General features: G+C 42.2%; 1 protein-coding gene across 2 annotated transcripts in view; it reads right to left on the bottom strand.

The window, feature by feature from the left end:
- Window positions 1–16,391, bottom strand: part of dym (dymeclin) — a 361,807-nt gene that overhangs the window by 163,366 nt on the left and 182,050 nt on the right. For both annotated transcript variants that reach the window (XM_059989749.1, XM_059989750.1), the window contains exon 13: window positions 11,293–11,387. In XM_059989749.1, coding sequence (XP_059845732.1) covers window positions 11,293–11,387 — 95 coding nt within the window. The remainder of the gene's footprint in view (window positions 1–11,292; window positions 11,388–16,391) is intronic.

The raw sequence follows: 16,391 nt of genomic DNA, 5'->3' as shown, positions 1-16,391 counted from the left end.
TTCTCTTAAAGGCTGCAATCAAACCCACATTCACCAGTTCCCCTTAAACATTTCACCTCTCAACCTTAACCCATGACCTCTAGTTGTAGTCTCATCCAACCTCCATGCAAAAAGCCTGCCTGTATTTATCCTCATAATTTTGTACACCTCTATCAAATCTCCCCTCATTCTCCTATGTTCTAGGAAATAAAGTTCTAGCCTATTCAACCCTACCCTGTAACTCAGGTCCCTGTAAGTTTTCTCTGCAATCTGTCAATCTTATTGACAGTTTTCCTGCAGGTAGATGACCAAAACTGAAAATAGTCCTCACCAACAGCTTATACAATTTCAAAATAACATCCCAATTCCTGAACTCAATACTCTGATTTATGAAGGCAGATAATAATTCACACCCAAGTATGAACACAACACTCACTACCACAGGCTTTTCTTTTTCTTTCTTTTTAAGGTAAACAAGTCAATATATCATTATGTACAATGAAGAATTAATTAACAAATAACTGATTAACAAAGCTAAGCAATATATCAATAATAAGAAAAAATAAAGTATTAAGAATTTTTTTTTAGAAAGAAAGAAAAAAAGAACCTCTACTAACTAAAAAAAACAGGAAAAAACCCATTGGGAGCACAACCCCAGAGCTATACCACAGGCTACGTCAGACAAAGAGTGACAGCAGAGGATTGCAAATTCAGCCAGCTCCATCATAGGCATTAGCCTCCCCACCATGGAGGACACCTTCAAAAGGTGATGTCTCAAAAAGGCAGCATACATCATTAAGAGACTCCATCACCCAGCACATACCCTCTTCTTATAATTAACATCAGAGAGAAGGTACAGGAGCTTGAAGACCCGCACTCAAAGTTTTCTCAACAGCTTTCTCCCCTCTGCCATCAGACCCACCCCCATTATCAATCCCTCCCTATTTTAACTACTGGTCAGTTCAACCATGGATGTTGCATCCTAGCTCTCTACAGTGAAGTCGACTCACAAGCCAGTATGATTTGGAGAATGAGCTGTTGCCCATGCAGCTCAAAGCAACGGCAGAGACCGATACAGTTTGACACCAGCAGCATCACAAAGTGTTATCAGACAGCATTGAACTCTACACAGGACTGCCTTAGGGCCTCCAGATCCAGATTTTTTCTCTGAGTTTATTCTTGAAGCCTTCCCCAAGGCAGCGGAGGTTTGAGATCAGAGTTTTCCTTCTCCTAGAAGAGCTGCCAACCATGGTTAACAAGCCCCATCTCCCCAAAGTGACTGGTTTTAAGGCAAAAGTAACCTGCCTTTGCCCCTCTCTTCTCAGTAGAAACAATCCTGCCGAGCTTAGCAGCTAAGACACCTGTGAAGGCCAGGAACTAGACTTGATCTTCAGAGGCCATTTCAGATGCATGCCATTGGGAGCATTTAAGAGGCTCTCTGTTAATATTGTGTCTCTCTCATAAATCAGTACTCCTCTTGGAAAATCCACCGAGTAGCTAGAACACAGAGCATTTAATTTCAGACAAGGCTGACAGAAACCTCAAGCTGGCGTCTGGGCCACTGCAAGGGATTTTGTCTCGGCTGGCCCTGTAGAGGTAATGCTGTTGAATGCCACAAGTAATATGATGTGTAGTCAAGTTGTTGGAACTCATGTAATGTGAAGACAGGGAACTCCAGTTCAGCATCTTCACAGGAATGCCTAAGGCTCGAATAACTGGCTTCCAACAAAAGTAACCCATTTCCTTCATGCTAGGTGTGATTGCATTCACTGGAAAGGCTCTTCTAGAACCTTACTGACCTCATTTTAATTCATGACTCTACACTTTGCTACTTTCCTGCACTAACAAGGATAAACAAGCTACAATAGTAACAAGCATAAACACAAGAGATTCTGCGGATGCTGAAAATCCTGAGAACCACAAACAAAATTCTGGAGCAGCAAGGCAGATCAGGCAACATCTATAGAAAGGAATAAACAGTTGATGTTTCAGAGCAAGATCCTTCATCAGGATTAGAAATGAAGGGGGCAGAAGCCACAATAAAATGGGAGGAGGGGAAGGTGAAGCCAGGTGAATGGGGAGGGGGAATGAAGTGAGAAGTAGGGAAGTGATAAGTGGAAAAGGTAAAGAGCTGAAGGAGGATTCTGATAGGAAAGGACAATGGACCATGGAAAAAAAGGGAAAGAGGACAGGCACCAGTGGGAGGTAATGGGCAGGTGAGGAGAAGAGAAAGGATCAGAGGGGAACCAGAATGGGGAACAGAAAAAGAGAGGCAGTGTAGAGAAATCGATGCTCATGTCTTCAGGTTGGAGGCTATCCAGATGGAATATATAATAATAAGCCCATTCACTCTCATCTTGTATATACAATTCAGTCCTTGTTTCTGAAGTTTGAACCAAGGTTGAAATGAGTTCAGAAGAAATTGAAACCATTGATATCAACAGCTTTCCAGCCACCCACACCCCCGCATCCTGTTTGTTGTTTTAAGAGTAAGTTCTGATGGGGCCATGACTGTGTGATCAAGAGTTGTAGTTGTACTGGAGGAACTTGCTGTAGGTAGTTTTAGATAGATGTGTGCTTTCTGCATCTGCTTTGCTTTGTGCTATCAAGTGGATTGAAATGGCTACTGTGATGGTCAGAAGCTCAGGAGCAGGCTGAGCTGAATTGTTGACTCAGTACTTCAAGTCAAACTCAATTACAAACCCTGCATCTTTACACACTCGGGAACAATGTTCTATCATTACTGAAACTGAACAAGGACAATTTACCATAAATCTACAGTTATGGCACACAAGGATCTGGGCTATATTATTTTCTTTCCTTGTGACTGTATGTTTTTCTGAAATTGTGACCATACGTGCTATTTGTGCAATGTACTGTGAGCTGCCGGTAATGTGTTTTGCACCTTGGCCCCGGAAAACTGCTGTTTCATTTGGCTATATTCATATATGGTTGAAACTTGAACTTGCTATCCATGAAAAAAGGGCTTTCTTGTCTGTCAAGCCAACCAACATTCTAAACATTTACTTGATCCATTTAACAACAAATATACCAGGGTCACAATGAGTACAATTATAAAGGACATTGTAATAAGTGGTCAAGATTACAGGAACGTGTCAAGATTAGTCCAACAGAATTGGAGAACGTTTAAAGAGACAACCAAGTACATTGATCAGGGTTATGCAGTTGAGGTCATCTACATGAACTTTAATCAAGTTTCTACATGAGCCAATCCACATAGGATCTGCACAATTTGGATCTGAAATTGCTTGGTCTTCATCATATTAATTAGTAGTACAAGATTGAGAGCGATGATCAAAATAATACAAACAGAAAGTGCTGGAAATATATCAGCAACAAGCAAATATATGTTCTGGTCATCTACCTACAAGAAAGACATCAATAAGATTGAAAGCGTACAGAGAAAATTTACAAGAAAATTGAAAATTGCAGGAAAGGTTGAATTTAGGAGATTTGATGGGAGTGGGACAAACAGTCCACGAGCTGGGTGGGTGGGATCCTTCATGATGTTACTGACCCTTTTTGCGCGTTTCTGTATGTACGTCCTTGATGGGAAATCGTCAGACTGGTTCAAGCTGACAGGAAGGAGCCAGTAACTCAAATACCCACACATTACAACAGTTGTGTATAGAAGAGCATCTCTGATCACCATGTTGAACCTTGAAGTGGGTGGGCTACAACAACAGCAGAAGACCCTGAACATACACTCAGCAGCCACTTTATTGGGGAGGGTGTGTGTGTGCGTGCGCGCAGGGTGTGTGTGTGCATGCGCGCACATGCCCTTAACTCCCATCGGGGTGCGGTCATGACAAGCTTTTTGCACCAATTTTTTGATGATAGGTCATCGTACAGCGTGTCTTGAGCATCTGAAAATGGATGGAGCCCATCCCTCTCCAGGTGTTTTTTTTTACAAGGTCGAGTTGCTAGCTTGACACTCAACCCAGGCATGGATGGAGAGCATGCAAGGCAGTCGGTCGGATTCGAACATGGGACCTCTCACCCCAAAGTCCAGCACTGATGCCACTACACCACAGGCCGGCAAGTATTATTAGGTATACAGTGGCATGCAAAAGTTTGGGCACCCCAGTCAAAATTTCTGTTACTGTGAGTAGAAGATGAACTGATCTCCAAAAGTCATAAAGTTAAAGATGAAACATTCTTTTCAACATTTTAAGCAAGATTAGCGTGGTATTCTTGTTTTGTACAATTTTAGAGTGAGAAAAAGGAAAGGAGGACCATGCAAAAGTTTGGGCACCTCAAGAGATTTGAGCTTTCAGATAGCTTTTACCAAGGTCTCAGACCTTAATTACCTTATTAGGGCTGTGGCTTGTTCACAGGAAAGGCCAGGTGATGCAAATTTCAAAGCTTTATAAATTCCCTGACTCCTCAAACCTCGTACCAACAATCAGCAACCATGGACTCCTCTAAGCAGCCTCCTAGCACTCTGAAAATTAAAATAAATGATGCCCACAAAGCAGGAGAAGGCTATAGGACATGACAAAGCATTTTCAGGTAGCCGTTTCCTCAGTTCATAATGTAATTAAAAAATAGCAGTTAATAGGAACAGTGGCAGTCAAGTTGAGGTCCAGAAGACCAAGAAAAGTTTCCGAAAGAACTGCTTGTAGAATTGCTAGAAAAGCAAATCAAAACCTGTGTTTGACTTCGAAAGACCATCAGAAAGATTTATTAGACTCTGGAGTGGTGGTGCACTACCTCCATGGAAGAGTCATCAGAAGAAAACCTTTCCTGTGTCCTCACCACAAAATTCAGCTTCAGAAGTTTGCAAAGGAACATCTAAACAAGTCTGCTGCATTTTGGAAACAAGTCCTGTGGACTGATGGAAGTTAAAATAGAACTTTTGGCCATAATGAGCAAAGGTATGTTTGGAGAAAATGGGGTGCTGAATTTCATGAAAAGAACTCCTCTCCAACTGTTAAGCGGGGGGGGGGGGGGGGGGTGGATCGATCGTGCTTTGGGCTTGTGTTGCAGCCAGTGGCACGGGGAACATTTCACTGGTAGAGGGAAGAATGAATTCAATTAAATACCAGCAAATTCTGGAAGCAAACATCACACCGTCTGTAAAAAAGCTGGATATGAAAAGAGGATGGCTTCTACAACAGGATAATGATCCTAAACATACCTCAAAATCCACAATGGACTACCTCAAGAGGTGCAAGCTGAAGATCTTGCCATGGCCCTCACAGTCCCCTGACCAACATATCATTGAAAATCTGTAGATAGACCTCAAAAGAGCAATGCATGCAAGAGGGCCCAAGAATCTCACAGAACTAGAAGCCTTTTGCAAGGAAGAATAGGCGAAAATCCCCCAAACAAAAATTGAAAGACTCTTAGATGGCTACAGAAAGCGCTTACAAGCTGTGATACTTGCCAAAGGGGGCATTACTAACTACCGATGTGCAGGGTGCCCAAACTTTTGCTTCAGGCCCTTTTCCTTTTTTGTTATTTTGAAACTGCAAAGGGTGGAATTAAAAAAGTAATCTTGCTTAAAATATTAAAGAGATGTGTCATCTTTAACTTTATGCCTTTTGGAAATCAGGTCATCTTTTATTCGCTTAGCTATTCATAGTAACAGAAACTTTGACCAGGGGTGCCCAAACTTTTGCATGCCACTGTAGGGGGTGCATAATAAAGAGGCCACTGAGTGTAAATTGTAAAGTTCATATTCTCAGAATCTAAATCCTATAAGCTTTCTAGAAATTAGTATTGAAAAAATATCTCTACTAGGAAAAGTGCAGTCATTCAGGAGAAGAGCTGACTACGGCTTCTCAAAGGCAATAAGAGCAACCCTTATCAGTGAAAGCCCTTCTCCTAAGTGAACGTTAAATAAGAATCATCAATATATTTAGTGCTGCCATGGCATGGTCTGTAGCAAAACAAGATTACGAGAGTTTGGAGTGCTTTTGTAAAATAAAGAAAATGCAATAATAAAGCTGGTTTTATTAAATTCCCATCATGAATATGTATTACCTCAAAAGAACTATTTCCTTAAAACCTGATTCTAATCATAAATTTTACCAAAATAAGCTTGAGAAGGTGGAGCTCTAAGAGTTACTGCAAAAGGGGAAAAAATGCCACCGATCTCAAGAACATTGAAAGGACTGGATAGAGAGGATGTGAAGAGAATGTTTCCAATAGTGTAGAAGTCCAGGGCTAGAGAGTAAAGCCTTAGAAATGAGGGGCATCCATTTAGAACAGAGATGAGGAAGAATTTCTTTAGTCAGAGGTGAATCTATGGAATTCATTGCCACAGATGGTTGTGGAGGCCAAGTCATTGAGAACCTATATTTAAAGCTGAGATTGAAAGGTTCTTGATTAGTTGAGGTGTCAAAGGTTACAGGGAGAAGGCAGGGTAAAGGAGTTGAGTTGTTTAATAAATCTTTATGGGTACTTTGCTGCATGATTGAATGCTTGGTAGGAGGTGACGATGCTTTTTTGCTGGTGGGGGACGGGGATTGTTGCATTGCTGCTGGTTATGTGTGGGACAGGGGATTTAACTGTCACTCATTCTTTGGGACACTCCTCTTTTAGTGGATGTTTGCGAAGAAAAAGAATTTCAGGATGTACATTGTATATATTTCTCTGACATTAAATGTACCTATTGAAACCTATTGATACGTTTTGTGGGTGCACCGTGGTCTGGAGGAATGTTGTTTCATTTGGTAATGTACAGGTGTCCCCCACTTTACAGATGTTCGCTTTACGCCACTTACCTTTTACAAAAGACCTACATTAGTAACCTGTTCTCGCATTACAAAGAGGATTTTCGCCTTTATGAAAAATTTTCCCAAATAAATTAATGGTTCTTTGCTTTATGCCATTTCAGCTTAAGTTTATAAAGGGGGAAACACCTGTATATGTACGGTCAGATGATAATAAACTCGAACTTCAAAACCACAAATGCAGATGAATACACCAATAAAAAATCACTTATTTTGATCCTTTAATGTAGCAACATTCTGTAAGATTTAACACTTGCATGGAATCCATTGCAGACCCTAACAGAGCACGTCTACAACTGAAGAAGAACTGGAGGATAGTTCAAATGGCAGCAAGGAAGAATGTCACGAAGTTTACATAATTGTCCCTTTGGAAGGGAAAGTATGCTGAGCAGCATATTCTGCCTTTAGTCTGAAAATAAAGGGAGCTATAGTAGTGTTGTGTTCACAATACTATTACAGATAGGGGCATTGGAGTTCAGAGTTCAATCCCAGTATTCTCTGTAAGAAGTCTGTACATCCTCCCTGTGGAAGGCATGGGTTTCTGCTGGGTGCTCCAGTTTTCTCCCACAAGCCGAAGACATACTGGGTAAGTTAAGTATTTATTGTAAAATTGTCCCTTCATTAGGTAAGCGTTAATTAGGCCTGATTATAACAAATACATTGTTTCAACAGAAAGCCAGGTTCAAGACAACCTAGAGACACCCCTGATCCAAACACTGGCACTCTGGACTACAGTCTGGTACACCCTATCTTCGCTATATGCGTCTTCAGACAATGCGGATTCACAGTTATGCGTCGAACTTATTTCTACCAACTTCTCCTTATATGCATCCAAAACTCACAGTTATGCAAGGCTGTTGGACAAGAAGTACCGCTTTCCCACCAATACAAGTCACGTGCGCATGCCTCACAGTATCACTCCCCCCAGTCTCGCATTGGTTTTGGCAGTGTGCAGATGTGCGATCTTGCGCTCTTAATCTTTTGTTGTTATTACCTACAGTGCACTGAAATATTTAACTATGCCTCTTAAGCGTCCTAGGTCAAGTCCTGGGCCATCAGCCAACCGGCAGAGAAGCACTTTAACATTTGAAAAAATGTTGGAAATGATAAACAAGGCCGCAACAGGTGTAAAGGTAACACAGCTTTGGAAATTTATGGTTGCCTTTGTTCAGAGGCTAGTGAAGAAGTGTCAAGTGATATTGTTAGCTTTAATGCAAGTAGGGGATGGTATTCTAAGTTTGTTAATCGTCACAGGCTTCACAACTTAGCTGTGCATAGTGAGCAAGCTAGTGCTGACCACAAAGCTGCTGAATGCTACCTTTTGCAGTTGTGGGCTATGATAGCTGAGTTAGGCATCACACCAAAGCAGGTGTTTAATGCAGACGAGACTGGGCTTTATTAGAAGCGTATGCCAAAACACACTTACATAAGTAAGGATGAAAAGACTGCGTCAGGTTTCAAGGCAGCAAAGGACAGGTTGACTCTGCTTATGCGTTCCAATGCCGAAGGAAACTGTAAGATGAAGCCTCTCTAAGTTTACCATTCACTAAACCCCCGTGCTGAAAAACAAAATGCTGCTAAGCAAACAACCCTCACCACTTTCTTCAAATGGGTGTCATCTCCTGCTGCCAGCAGTTCAGAAAGTTCTGTGAGTCTTCCTTCCCCCTTGCCGTCCTTGATGATCCTGATGACCCACAATCATCCACCTCATCCATGGAACTGCCAGACACCACTGCAGAACCACTCATCTCCTGGAGCCAACACACCTGCCGCTGTTGTTGAGTAGTGTACACCCAGTATGTTAACTTTCCATGATTAAGTTAAATACTACGTTAAATAGATGAAATATAATATGAATGTTGCCTTGTGGTACTGCTTTTGTGTCGTATTGGTATGAAAACATGAATAAATTACAAATAAAACATATTTTATAGAATAAAACTCATTCGTAAGGCCAGTGATGTTGTGGGGGTGGAACTGGACTCTCTGACGGTGGTGTCTGAAAAGAGGATGCTGTCCAAGTTGCTTGCCATTTTGGACAATGACTCCCATCCACTCCATAATGTACTGGTCAGGCACAGCAGTACGTTCAGCCAGAAACTCATTCCACCGAGATGTAACACTGAGCATCATAGGAAGTCATTCTTGCCTGTGGCCATCAAACTTTACAACTCCTCCCTCGGAGTGTCAGACACCCTGGGCCAATAGGCTGGTCCTGGACATTTCCACTTGGCATAATTTACTGATTATTATTTAATTATTTATGGTTTTATATTGCTATATTTCTACACTATTCTTGGTTGGTGCGACTGTGTCGAAACCCTATTTCCCTCGGGATCAATAAAGTATGTCTGTCTGTCTGTCTATTTAGGAAGCCCTCCAAAACACATCCCTATTTTCTCTATTTAAATAATTATTGACATTATACGTTTTCCATACTATGCGTCGACAGCGAGGAACGTATCCCCTGCATATAAGGAGGATAGGGTGTACACCAAAAGGATGTGTCAGGAGTTCTACACACCAGGGTCATGCCGAGCACAGGTGGTTAGACAGATCAGAGAGCGGTCAGGGCAAAAGCCATACAAACTATCAAGCCAGCAATAAGGAATGGTTGAAGAGACTCCAGATGGATAAGCACTTTGACCTTCGAGAAGTATTGCAGACCAAGCTAAGGGAGAAACTAGATAGCAAAGGCACCCCAAGTGCAGACTCTGACACAGGACAGAAATGGGAGCACCTGAAGGCTGCCTTCCAAAATGCGGTGTCGAGGTAGTTGAGTACTCCTCAAAAAGAAACAAGGACGAGTTTGATGAAAATGACATTGGAATGCGAAACCTGCTCCTCCCATCAAGTGGTGCTGTCCGGTCCCAATGACCAAGCGGCCAAAGGAGAACACAGAGCTGCACGCAGCACTCTCTGTTAGGGTTAGGGTTAGGTGAACTGCCCTAGCAGAATGAATACAGAATGATGCAGGCATGGTGAGAGACCGCCTCGGAGAGCATCTACATTTGGCTCCACACTGATGGAATTTTTTCGACCTCCACCGCCTCCTCACCCAAACAAAACCATCCAACAGTCCACTCTCAAGCTACCATATGCAAATGTCTGCACTCTTCTCACGCACACAGAAGGTGCACTACAGGCTACAGTCACTCAGTTTGCCAAGGCTGCAAGGGCTTTTGGGTTAATGCTCAGTCTGAAGAAAACAATGATCCTCCATTAGAAGCCCCCTTGTGGCGTTTACAACCCATCTCAGATAACCACTGTATAATCAATGTTTTGGGCCAAAACTCTTCATCAGGATTAATTCATAGGTGAATGAGCAGCACTCCAGCCAGGGTCTCAGCCCGAAACATTGACTGTACTCTTTTCCATTGATGCTGCCTGACCTTCTGATTTCCTCCAGCATTTTGTGTGTGTTGCCTCCACTCCATCATGGGTATCAGTTGGCAGGATCGTGTCCCCAACAATGAGGTCCTGGAGAAGGCTCAACTTCCCAGCATCGAAACCTCTCTGCCGCTCAGGCCACATCTCACATGGACAACTCCAGGTTACCGAAAGCAGTACTCTACAGAGAACTCTCTCGGGGGAGAGCAAGGTGCCCCATGCAAGAGGTATAAAGACCAACTTAAGCAGCAGCTCTTTCAGGCAAATATTGAGGTCAACGAGCGGCAGCAGCTGACTTGTGACAGAGACCGCTGGAGAACGTTGATTCATGGAGCAGCCAAGAATTAAGAAGAATCCAGAAGAGCGACTGCTGAAGAGAAGAGATGCAGGAAGCACCAACATCCCAGCTGTTCCCATGTCCCTAATGCTCCAGAGTCTGCAGATCCAGAATTGGCCTCTACAGTCACCAACGATTTGTGCTGTCATCCCTAAGGACTCTTCTTCCCACCAGATCTTCGCAAGTGAAGAACCAGGCATCATCAACTTGAGGGTTGCTGGCTGGCACGGTTTGAAGGACCGGAAGGGCCTATTCCATGCTGCATCTCAGTCAATCAATAAATAAATCCTGTACAGGAGGATCTGGAAATAAAGATGTACAAAAGCTATATAGATGCTCAATGTTGGAGGCTGTATCTAATGCTACTTTTTAAATCAGCCAAGTTCTACTATCTTCAATTAAGTACGTATGTATGTATGTGTGTATTAGTTTATTTAATTTTTCTGTCTGTCTGTCTGTTTGTTTGTTTGTTTATTTATTTGAAGATACAGTGCAGAACCCCCTGATTTAACTCTAGCCTAATCACAGGACAGGACACAGTGATCCATTAATCTACCATCTTTGGACTGAGAGAGGAAATCGGAACAACTCACACAATCACAGGGAGATCGTACAAACGCCTTACAGGCAGTGGCGGGAATTGAACCCGGGTCGCTGGTACTGTAAAGCATTGTGCAAACCACTACACTACCATGAAAAAATTCAAATCAAATTCTCTCTCATAAGCCATAAAAAATGGAAAGGGGCATTTTTAAAATAAAAGACAATATAAGTATTTACCTAGTAATGATCAAAGATTGCGTAAGAATATCAGGAAACTCTTACCTTATAATTCTCTGAGCTGCATACTGATGCAATGAACGAAACTGAGAGGACATATTGGCCAATGCCGCCAGACAATTAGTGTGAAGGTATTTGTCCTGACAGAAAAGAAGTGAATAAAAAGAGGTAAAAAGTATGTACAGCAAGGAATAAAATTAGTCAATATAAAATATTAACATCAGAAGGGCAGCAGCATAGCAGTTACCACAACCACTTTACAACACCAGCCAAAAGGAGTTTGTACACTCTCCCCATGACTGTGTAGGTCTCTTTTGGGTAATCTGTTTTTTTACCCACATGGGTTAGGTTAGTAAGTTGTGGGCGTGTTATGTTAGTGCCAGAAACTTGGCAATCCTTGTGGGCTGCCCCCAGCACATCCTTGGTCCGTGCTGGTTGTCAACTCAAACAACACATTTCACTGTCTGTTTTGAATAAAGCCAATCTTTAATAATTTAAAAACCTCAAGATGTTTTACAGAAACCACTGGATACAAATGGAGACGAAGATAAAGGATATGAGAGCAAATGACAGCTTGGTCAAAGAGGTGAATTTGAATAAAGACCGTAAAGGAGAGCAACAAAAGTTATGGAACGAATGTTAGAATTTGAGGGTCTCATAGCAAAGTATGACAATCTATTCTGAAAAAGCAGAGATAGAGAGAGCAGCTAAACACAGAACAGAGAGCAGCACAGCACACTACAGGCCCTTCAGCTCATGATGTTGTGCTGACCCTTTGACCTACTCTAAGATCAATCCATCCTTACCCTCCCACACAACTTTCCATCCCTCCATAGTCTATGTGACTATCTAAGAGTTTCTTAAAAGTCCACAATGTACCTGCCTCTACCACCATCCCACGCACCAAAACTATCTGTTTAAAAGTCTCTGCCATGCCCCTTATACTTTCCTTCAATTACCTCAAAATCATGCCCCATCATATTAGCCATTTCCAGCCATTTCCAGGAAAATGGCTCTGCCTGTCCACTCAAACTATACCTCTTATCATCTTGCACGTCTATCAAGTTACCTCTCAAAGAGAAAAGCTCTAGCTCCCTCAAAACTAAAGATTCAAGATTGTTTAATTTCATTTCCAGTACACAAGAGTAAAGAAGAACAAAATAATTGTTACTTCTACATATCTACAGAAGGTTGTCAAAGTTTTTGATGTCATGCCAAATCTCCGCAGACTCCTAAGGAAGTGGAGGTGCTGCTCTGCTTTCTTTGCAATTGCATTTACATGCTGGGTCCAGGACAGGTCCTCTGAAATAGTAACACCATGGAATTCAAAGTTGCTAACCCTCTCCACCTCTAATTCCCCAATGAGGACAGGCTCATGGACCTCTGATTTCCTCCTCCTGAAGTCTACAATCAGTTCCTTGGTCTTGTGGACATTGACTGAGAGGTTGTTGTTAAGACACCACTCAGCCAACTTATCAATCTGTGTTCTGTATTCATCACCAGCTTTGATATGGCCCACTACAGATGCGTCATCAGCAAACTTGAAGGTGGTGTTGGAGTTTTACTTAGCCACAGAGTCATAGAAGTACAGTGAGTAGGGCAGGGGGCTAAGCACACAGCCCAGTGGTGCATCTGTGCTGATGGAGATCATGGAGATGTTTTTGCCAATCTGACTGATGGGGGTTTACAAGTGAGAAAATCCAGGATCCAATTGTACAAGGAGGTACTGATGCCAAGGTCTTGGAGCTTATTCATTAGTTTTGAGGGGAAGGTGGTATTAAATGCTGAGCTGTAGTCGATAAAGAACATCCTGATGCATGCAGCTTTGATGTCCAGATGTTCCAGGGTTGTGTGAGGAGCTGATGAGATGACATCTGCTGTAGACATGTTGCTATGATAGACAGATTAGAGCAGATCTAAGTAGCCTCTCAGACAGGAGTTGATATGTTTCATCACCAACCTCTCAAACACTTATCACTCTCCCATTCTCCTGACGAGGATATCCACATTATGACAAGTGATATCGTGATAAATAACAATGTGAACTTGATGGGCCAAACTTCCATGTCTTAAAACTGTTGGATTGCCAATAACCTAATTTATTAATCCTCTATAATCTTCATCAATCTGGCCTCAAAACATGGTGTCAACCAGACAACTGACATTAGAAAATTAATGTGGACAATCTTATTAGAGATTCAATATGGTAACATGGCTTTCCAGCCCAATGAGCCTATTCTGTACAATTACACTATATGACCAATTAACCTGTTGACCCTTACATTTTCGGAATGTGTGAGGAAACCAGAACACCCAGAGAAAACTCACAAAGTCATGGGGAGAACGTACAAACTCTTTACAGACAGTGGCAGGAGTAGGAACCTTGACACTGGTGCTGCAATAACATTATGATACCTACTATGCTATGGTGCAACCCCAAAGAAATCCACCGAGACAGGTCTTCTCAGATAGCCCAGCACAAAACACCCAACCCCGCCTCCCCAATTAATGGGAGTCACAGAATGCCCTGAAATATACCATATTTATATGTTAAGACATAGGAGCAGAATTAGGCCATTCGGTCCATCCAGCCTGATCTAACATTCCATTATGGCTGATTTATTATCCCTCTCAACCTGATTCTCCTGCCTTCAGCCATAACCTTTGGCACCTTCGCTAATCAACAATCTATCAACTTCTGTTTTAAATATACCCAATGATTTGGCCTCCACAGCCATCAGTGGCAATGAACTTGAAAAATTCAGCATCCTCTGGCAAAAGAAATTCCTTCTCACTTCTGATCTAAATGGACTATCCTCTATTCTGAGGCTGTGCCCTCTGGCCCTAGACTTCCCCACAATAGGAAACATCCTCTCTGTGACCACTCTATCTAGGCCTTTCAATATTCAATAGATTTCAATCCTCTAAAGGCCTGCAAGTACAAGTTCAGAGCCATCAAACATGCTACATATGTTAGCTCTTTCATACCCGGTATCATTCTCATCAATCACATCTGAATCTTCTCCAATGCTTGCATATACTTTTTTAGATAAAGGAGCCAAAGCAATGCTCCAAGTGCAGAGCAACAGCACATCCTTGCTTTTATATTCAGTTCCCTTGAAATGAATGCTAACATTGTAACGCTGTTGGCATCTGTGAAGATACTTCTGGATCCTTTACCATAAAATCTTACTACTGATCTGATGAAAAAGATGAGGCAATTTATTTATCTTTTCTTTTATTCTAACAGTCCAATTAGCGGCAGGAGCAGGCCACATTGTTGAGGTTTCTCGCAGTTCGGCGACGCTTGTTTAAAAGGAGAGCTTCGTGAGCATTCAGGCTAATTCCGACAGCCCAATCAGCAGTAGGAGCAGGCCACATTGACAAGGTTTCTCACAGGTCGGCGACGCTTGTTTAAAAGGAGAGCTTCTGTTAAGATTCCCTTTTTTCCCTTCTTTTTGTACCTAGGGTAGTAAATGGCTGTTGTGTGTTCTTCATGCCAGATGTTGGAGTTCTGGAAGACCCAGAGTCTCCCAGGGAGCTACAAATGCATGAAGTGCACTCAGCTACAGCTCCTTGAAGACCATGTTAGAGATCTGGAGCAGTAGCTGGATGACCTTCGTCTTGTACAGGAGAGTGTGGAGATAATTGATCAGAGTTACAAGGAAGTAGTCACCCCAGAGTTGCAGGAAACAAGTAGCTGGGTGACTAGAAAGAGAAATGGGGATGTGAGTAGGCACTTAGCATGAGCACCCCTGTCACCATTCCCCTCAATAGTAAGTATACCATTGTGGGGGATGACCTTCCAAGGGAATGCCATGGAGACCATGATACTGGCACTGAGCATGGGTACATGCTGCAAAATGAAAAGAGGGAGAAGAAGGCAGTAGCAGTGTTAGGGGACTCAACAATCAGGGGAACAGACAGGAGATCCTGTGAAAGTGACCTAGACACCCGATGTTGCCTCCCAGATGCCAAGGTCAGGGATGTCTTGGAGCACGTCTACAGCAGGTTGGAGGGGGAGGGATGAGCAGCAAGATGTCCTGGTATATATTGGTACCAATGACATAGGAAGGAAAAGCAAAGAGGTCCTGAAAAGACAATTCAGAGAAATAGTTAGAAAGCTAAGAAGCAGGACCTCCTGGGTAGTAATTTCTGGATTGCAGGAGAGTTCTAATTTGGCAGGAGAGTGGGGACTGGAGTGATTTGACTCAAGATAGGTAAAAAAGCAAAGATAGCATGCAGTCAGCTGTCAGGAAGGGCAGGCAGACAATAGGACAAAATTGCAGCCAGCATGATGAATATCATTGCACTAGGGATACAGAATCAAAAAAAGGTAGCAAATGCAGCATTCAAAATGTTACACCTCAATGCACAGAGTATATGATATAAGGTGGATGATCTTGTTGCGTTATTATGGATTATCAGGTATGATGTTGTGGCCATCACTGAATTGTAGCTGAAGGATGGTTGTAGTTGAAAGCTGAATGTCCCAGGTTACATGTTGTATTGGAGGGATGGGAAGGTAGGCAGAGGGGTTGGTGTGGCTCTGCTGGTAAAAAATGGCATCAAATCAGTGGAAAGATGTGACACAGGATCAGAAGATGTTGGATCCTTGTGGGTTGAGTTAAGAAACTACCATACTGGTCAGTTAATTTGATCAGAATCAGAATCAGGTTTAATATCACTGGCCAATGTAATAGAATTTGGTGTTTTATGGCAGCAGTACAATGCAATACATAATTAAAAAAAAACTATAAATTACAATAAGTATATATAAAAATCAAATTAAATAAGTAGATCAAAAAGAGAAGGGAAAATAAGCAGTGAAGTAGTGTTAATGGGTTCATTGCCCATTCAGGGATCTGACAGCAGAGGGGAAGAAGCTGTTCCTGAAATATTGATATCAACAGTTGGAAAATTGCTGGAATCCATTCTTAAGGAAGTGGAAAATAACAATAGGTCTTGGCAGAGTCAATGTGGATGTTCACAGGACAAGTTATATATTAGAATTCAGCAAACAATGAGCAGGAAATTAATAAAAATAGGAAAGAAGAGCAAACAAAAGAGAAACAGGATTCAAGATTGTTTAATGTCATTTCCAGTACACAAATGTAAAGGAGAATGAAATAATTGTTACTCCA

Source organism: Hypanus sabinus, chromosome 14, assembly GCF_030144855.1.
Source record: "Hypanus sabinus isolate sHypSab1 chromosome 14, sHypSab1.hap1, whole genome shotgun sequence".
NCBI lineage: Eukaryota > Metazoa > Chordata > Chondrichthyes > Myliobatiformes > Dasyatidae > Hypanus > Hypanus sabinus.
This window is presented reverse-complemented; position numbering and strand designations above follow the sequence as displayed.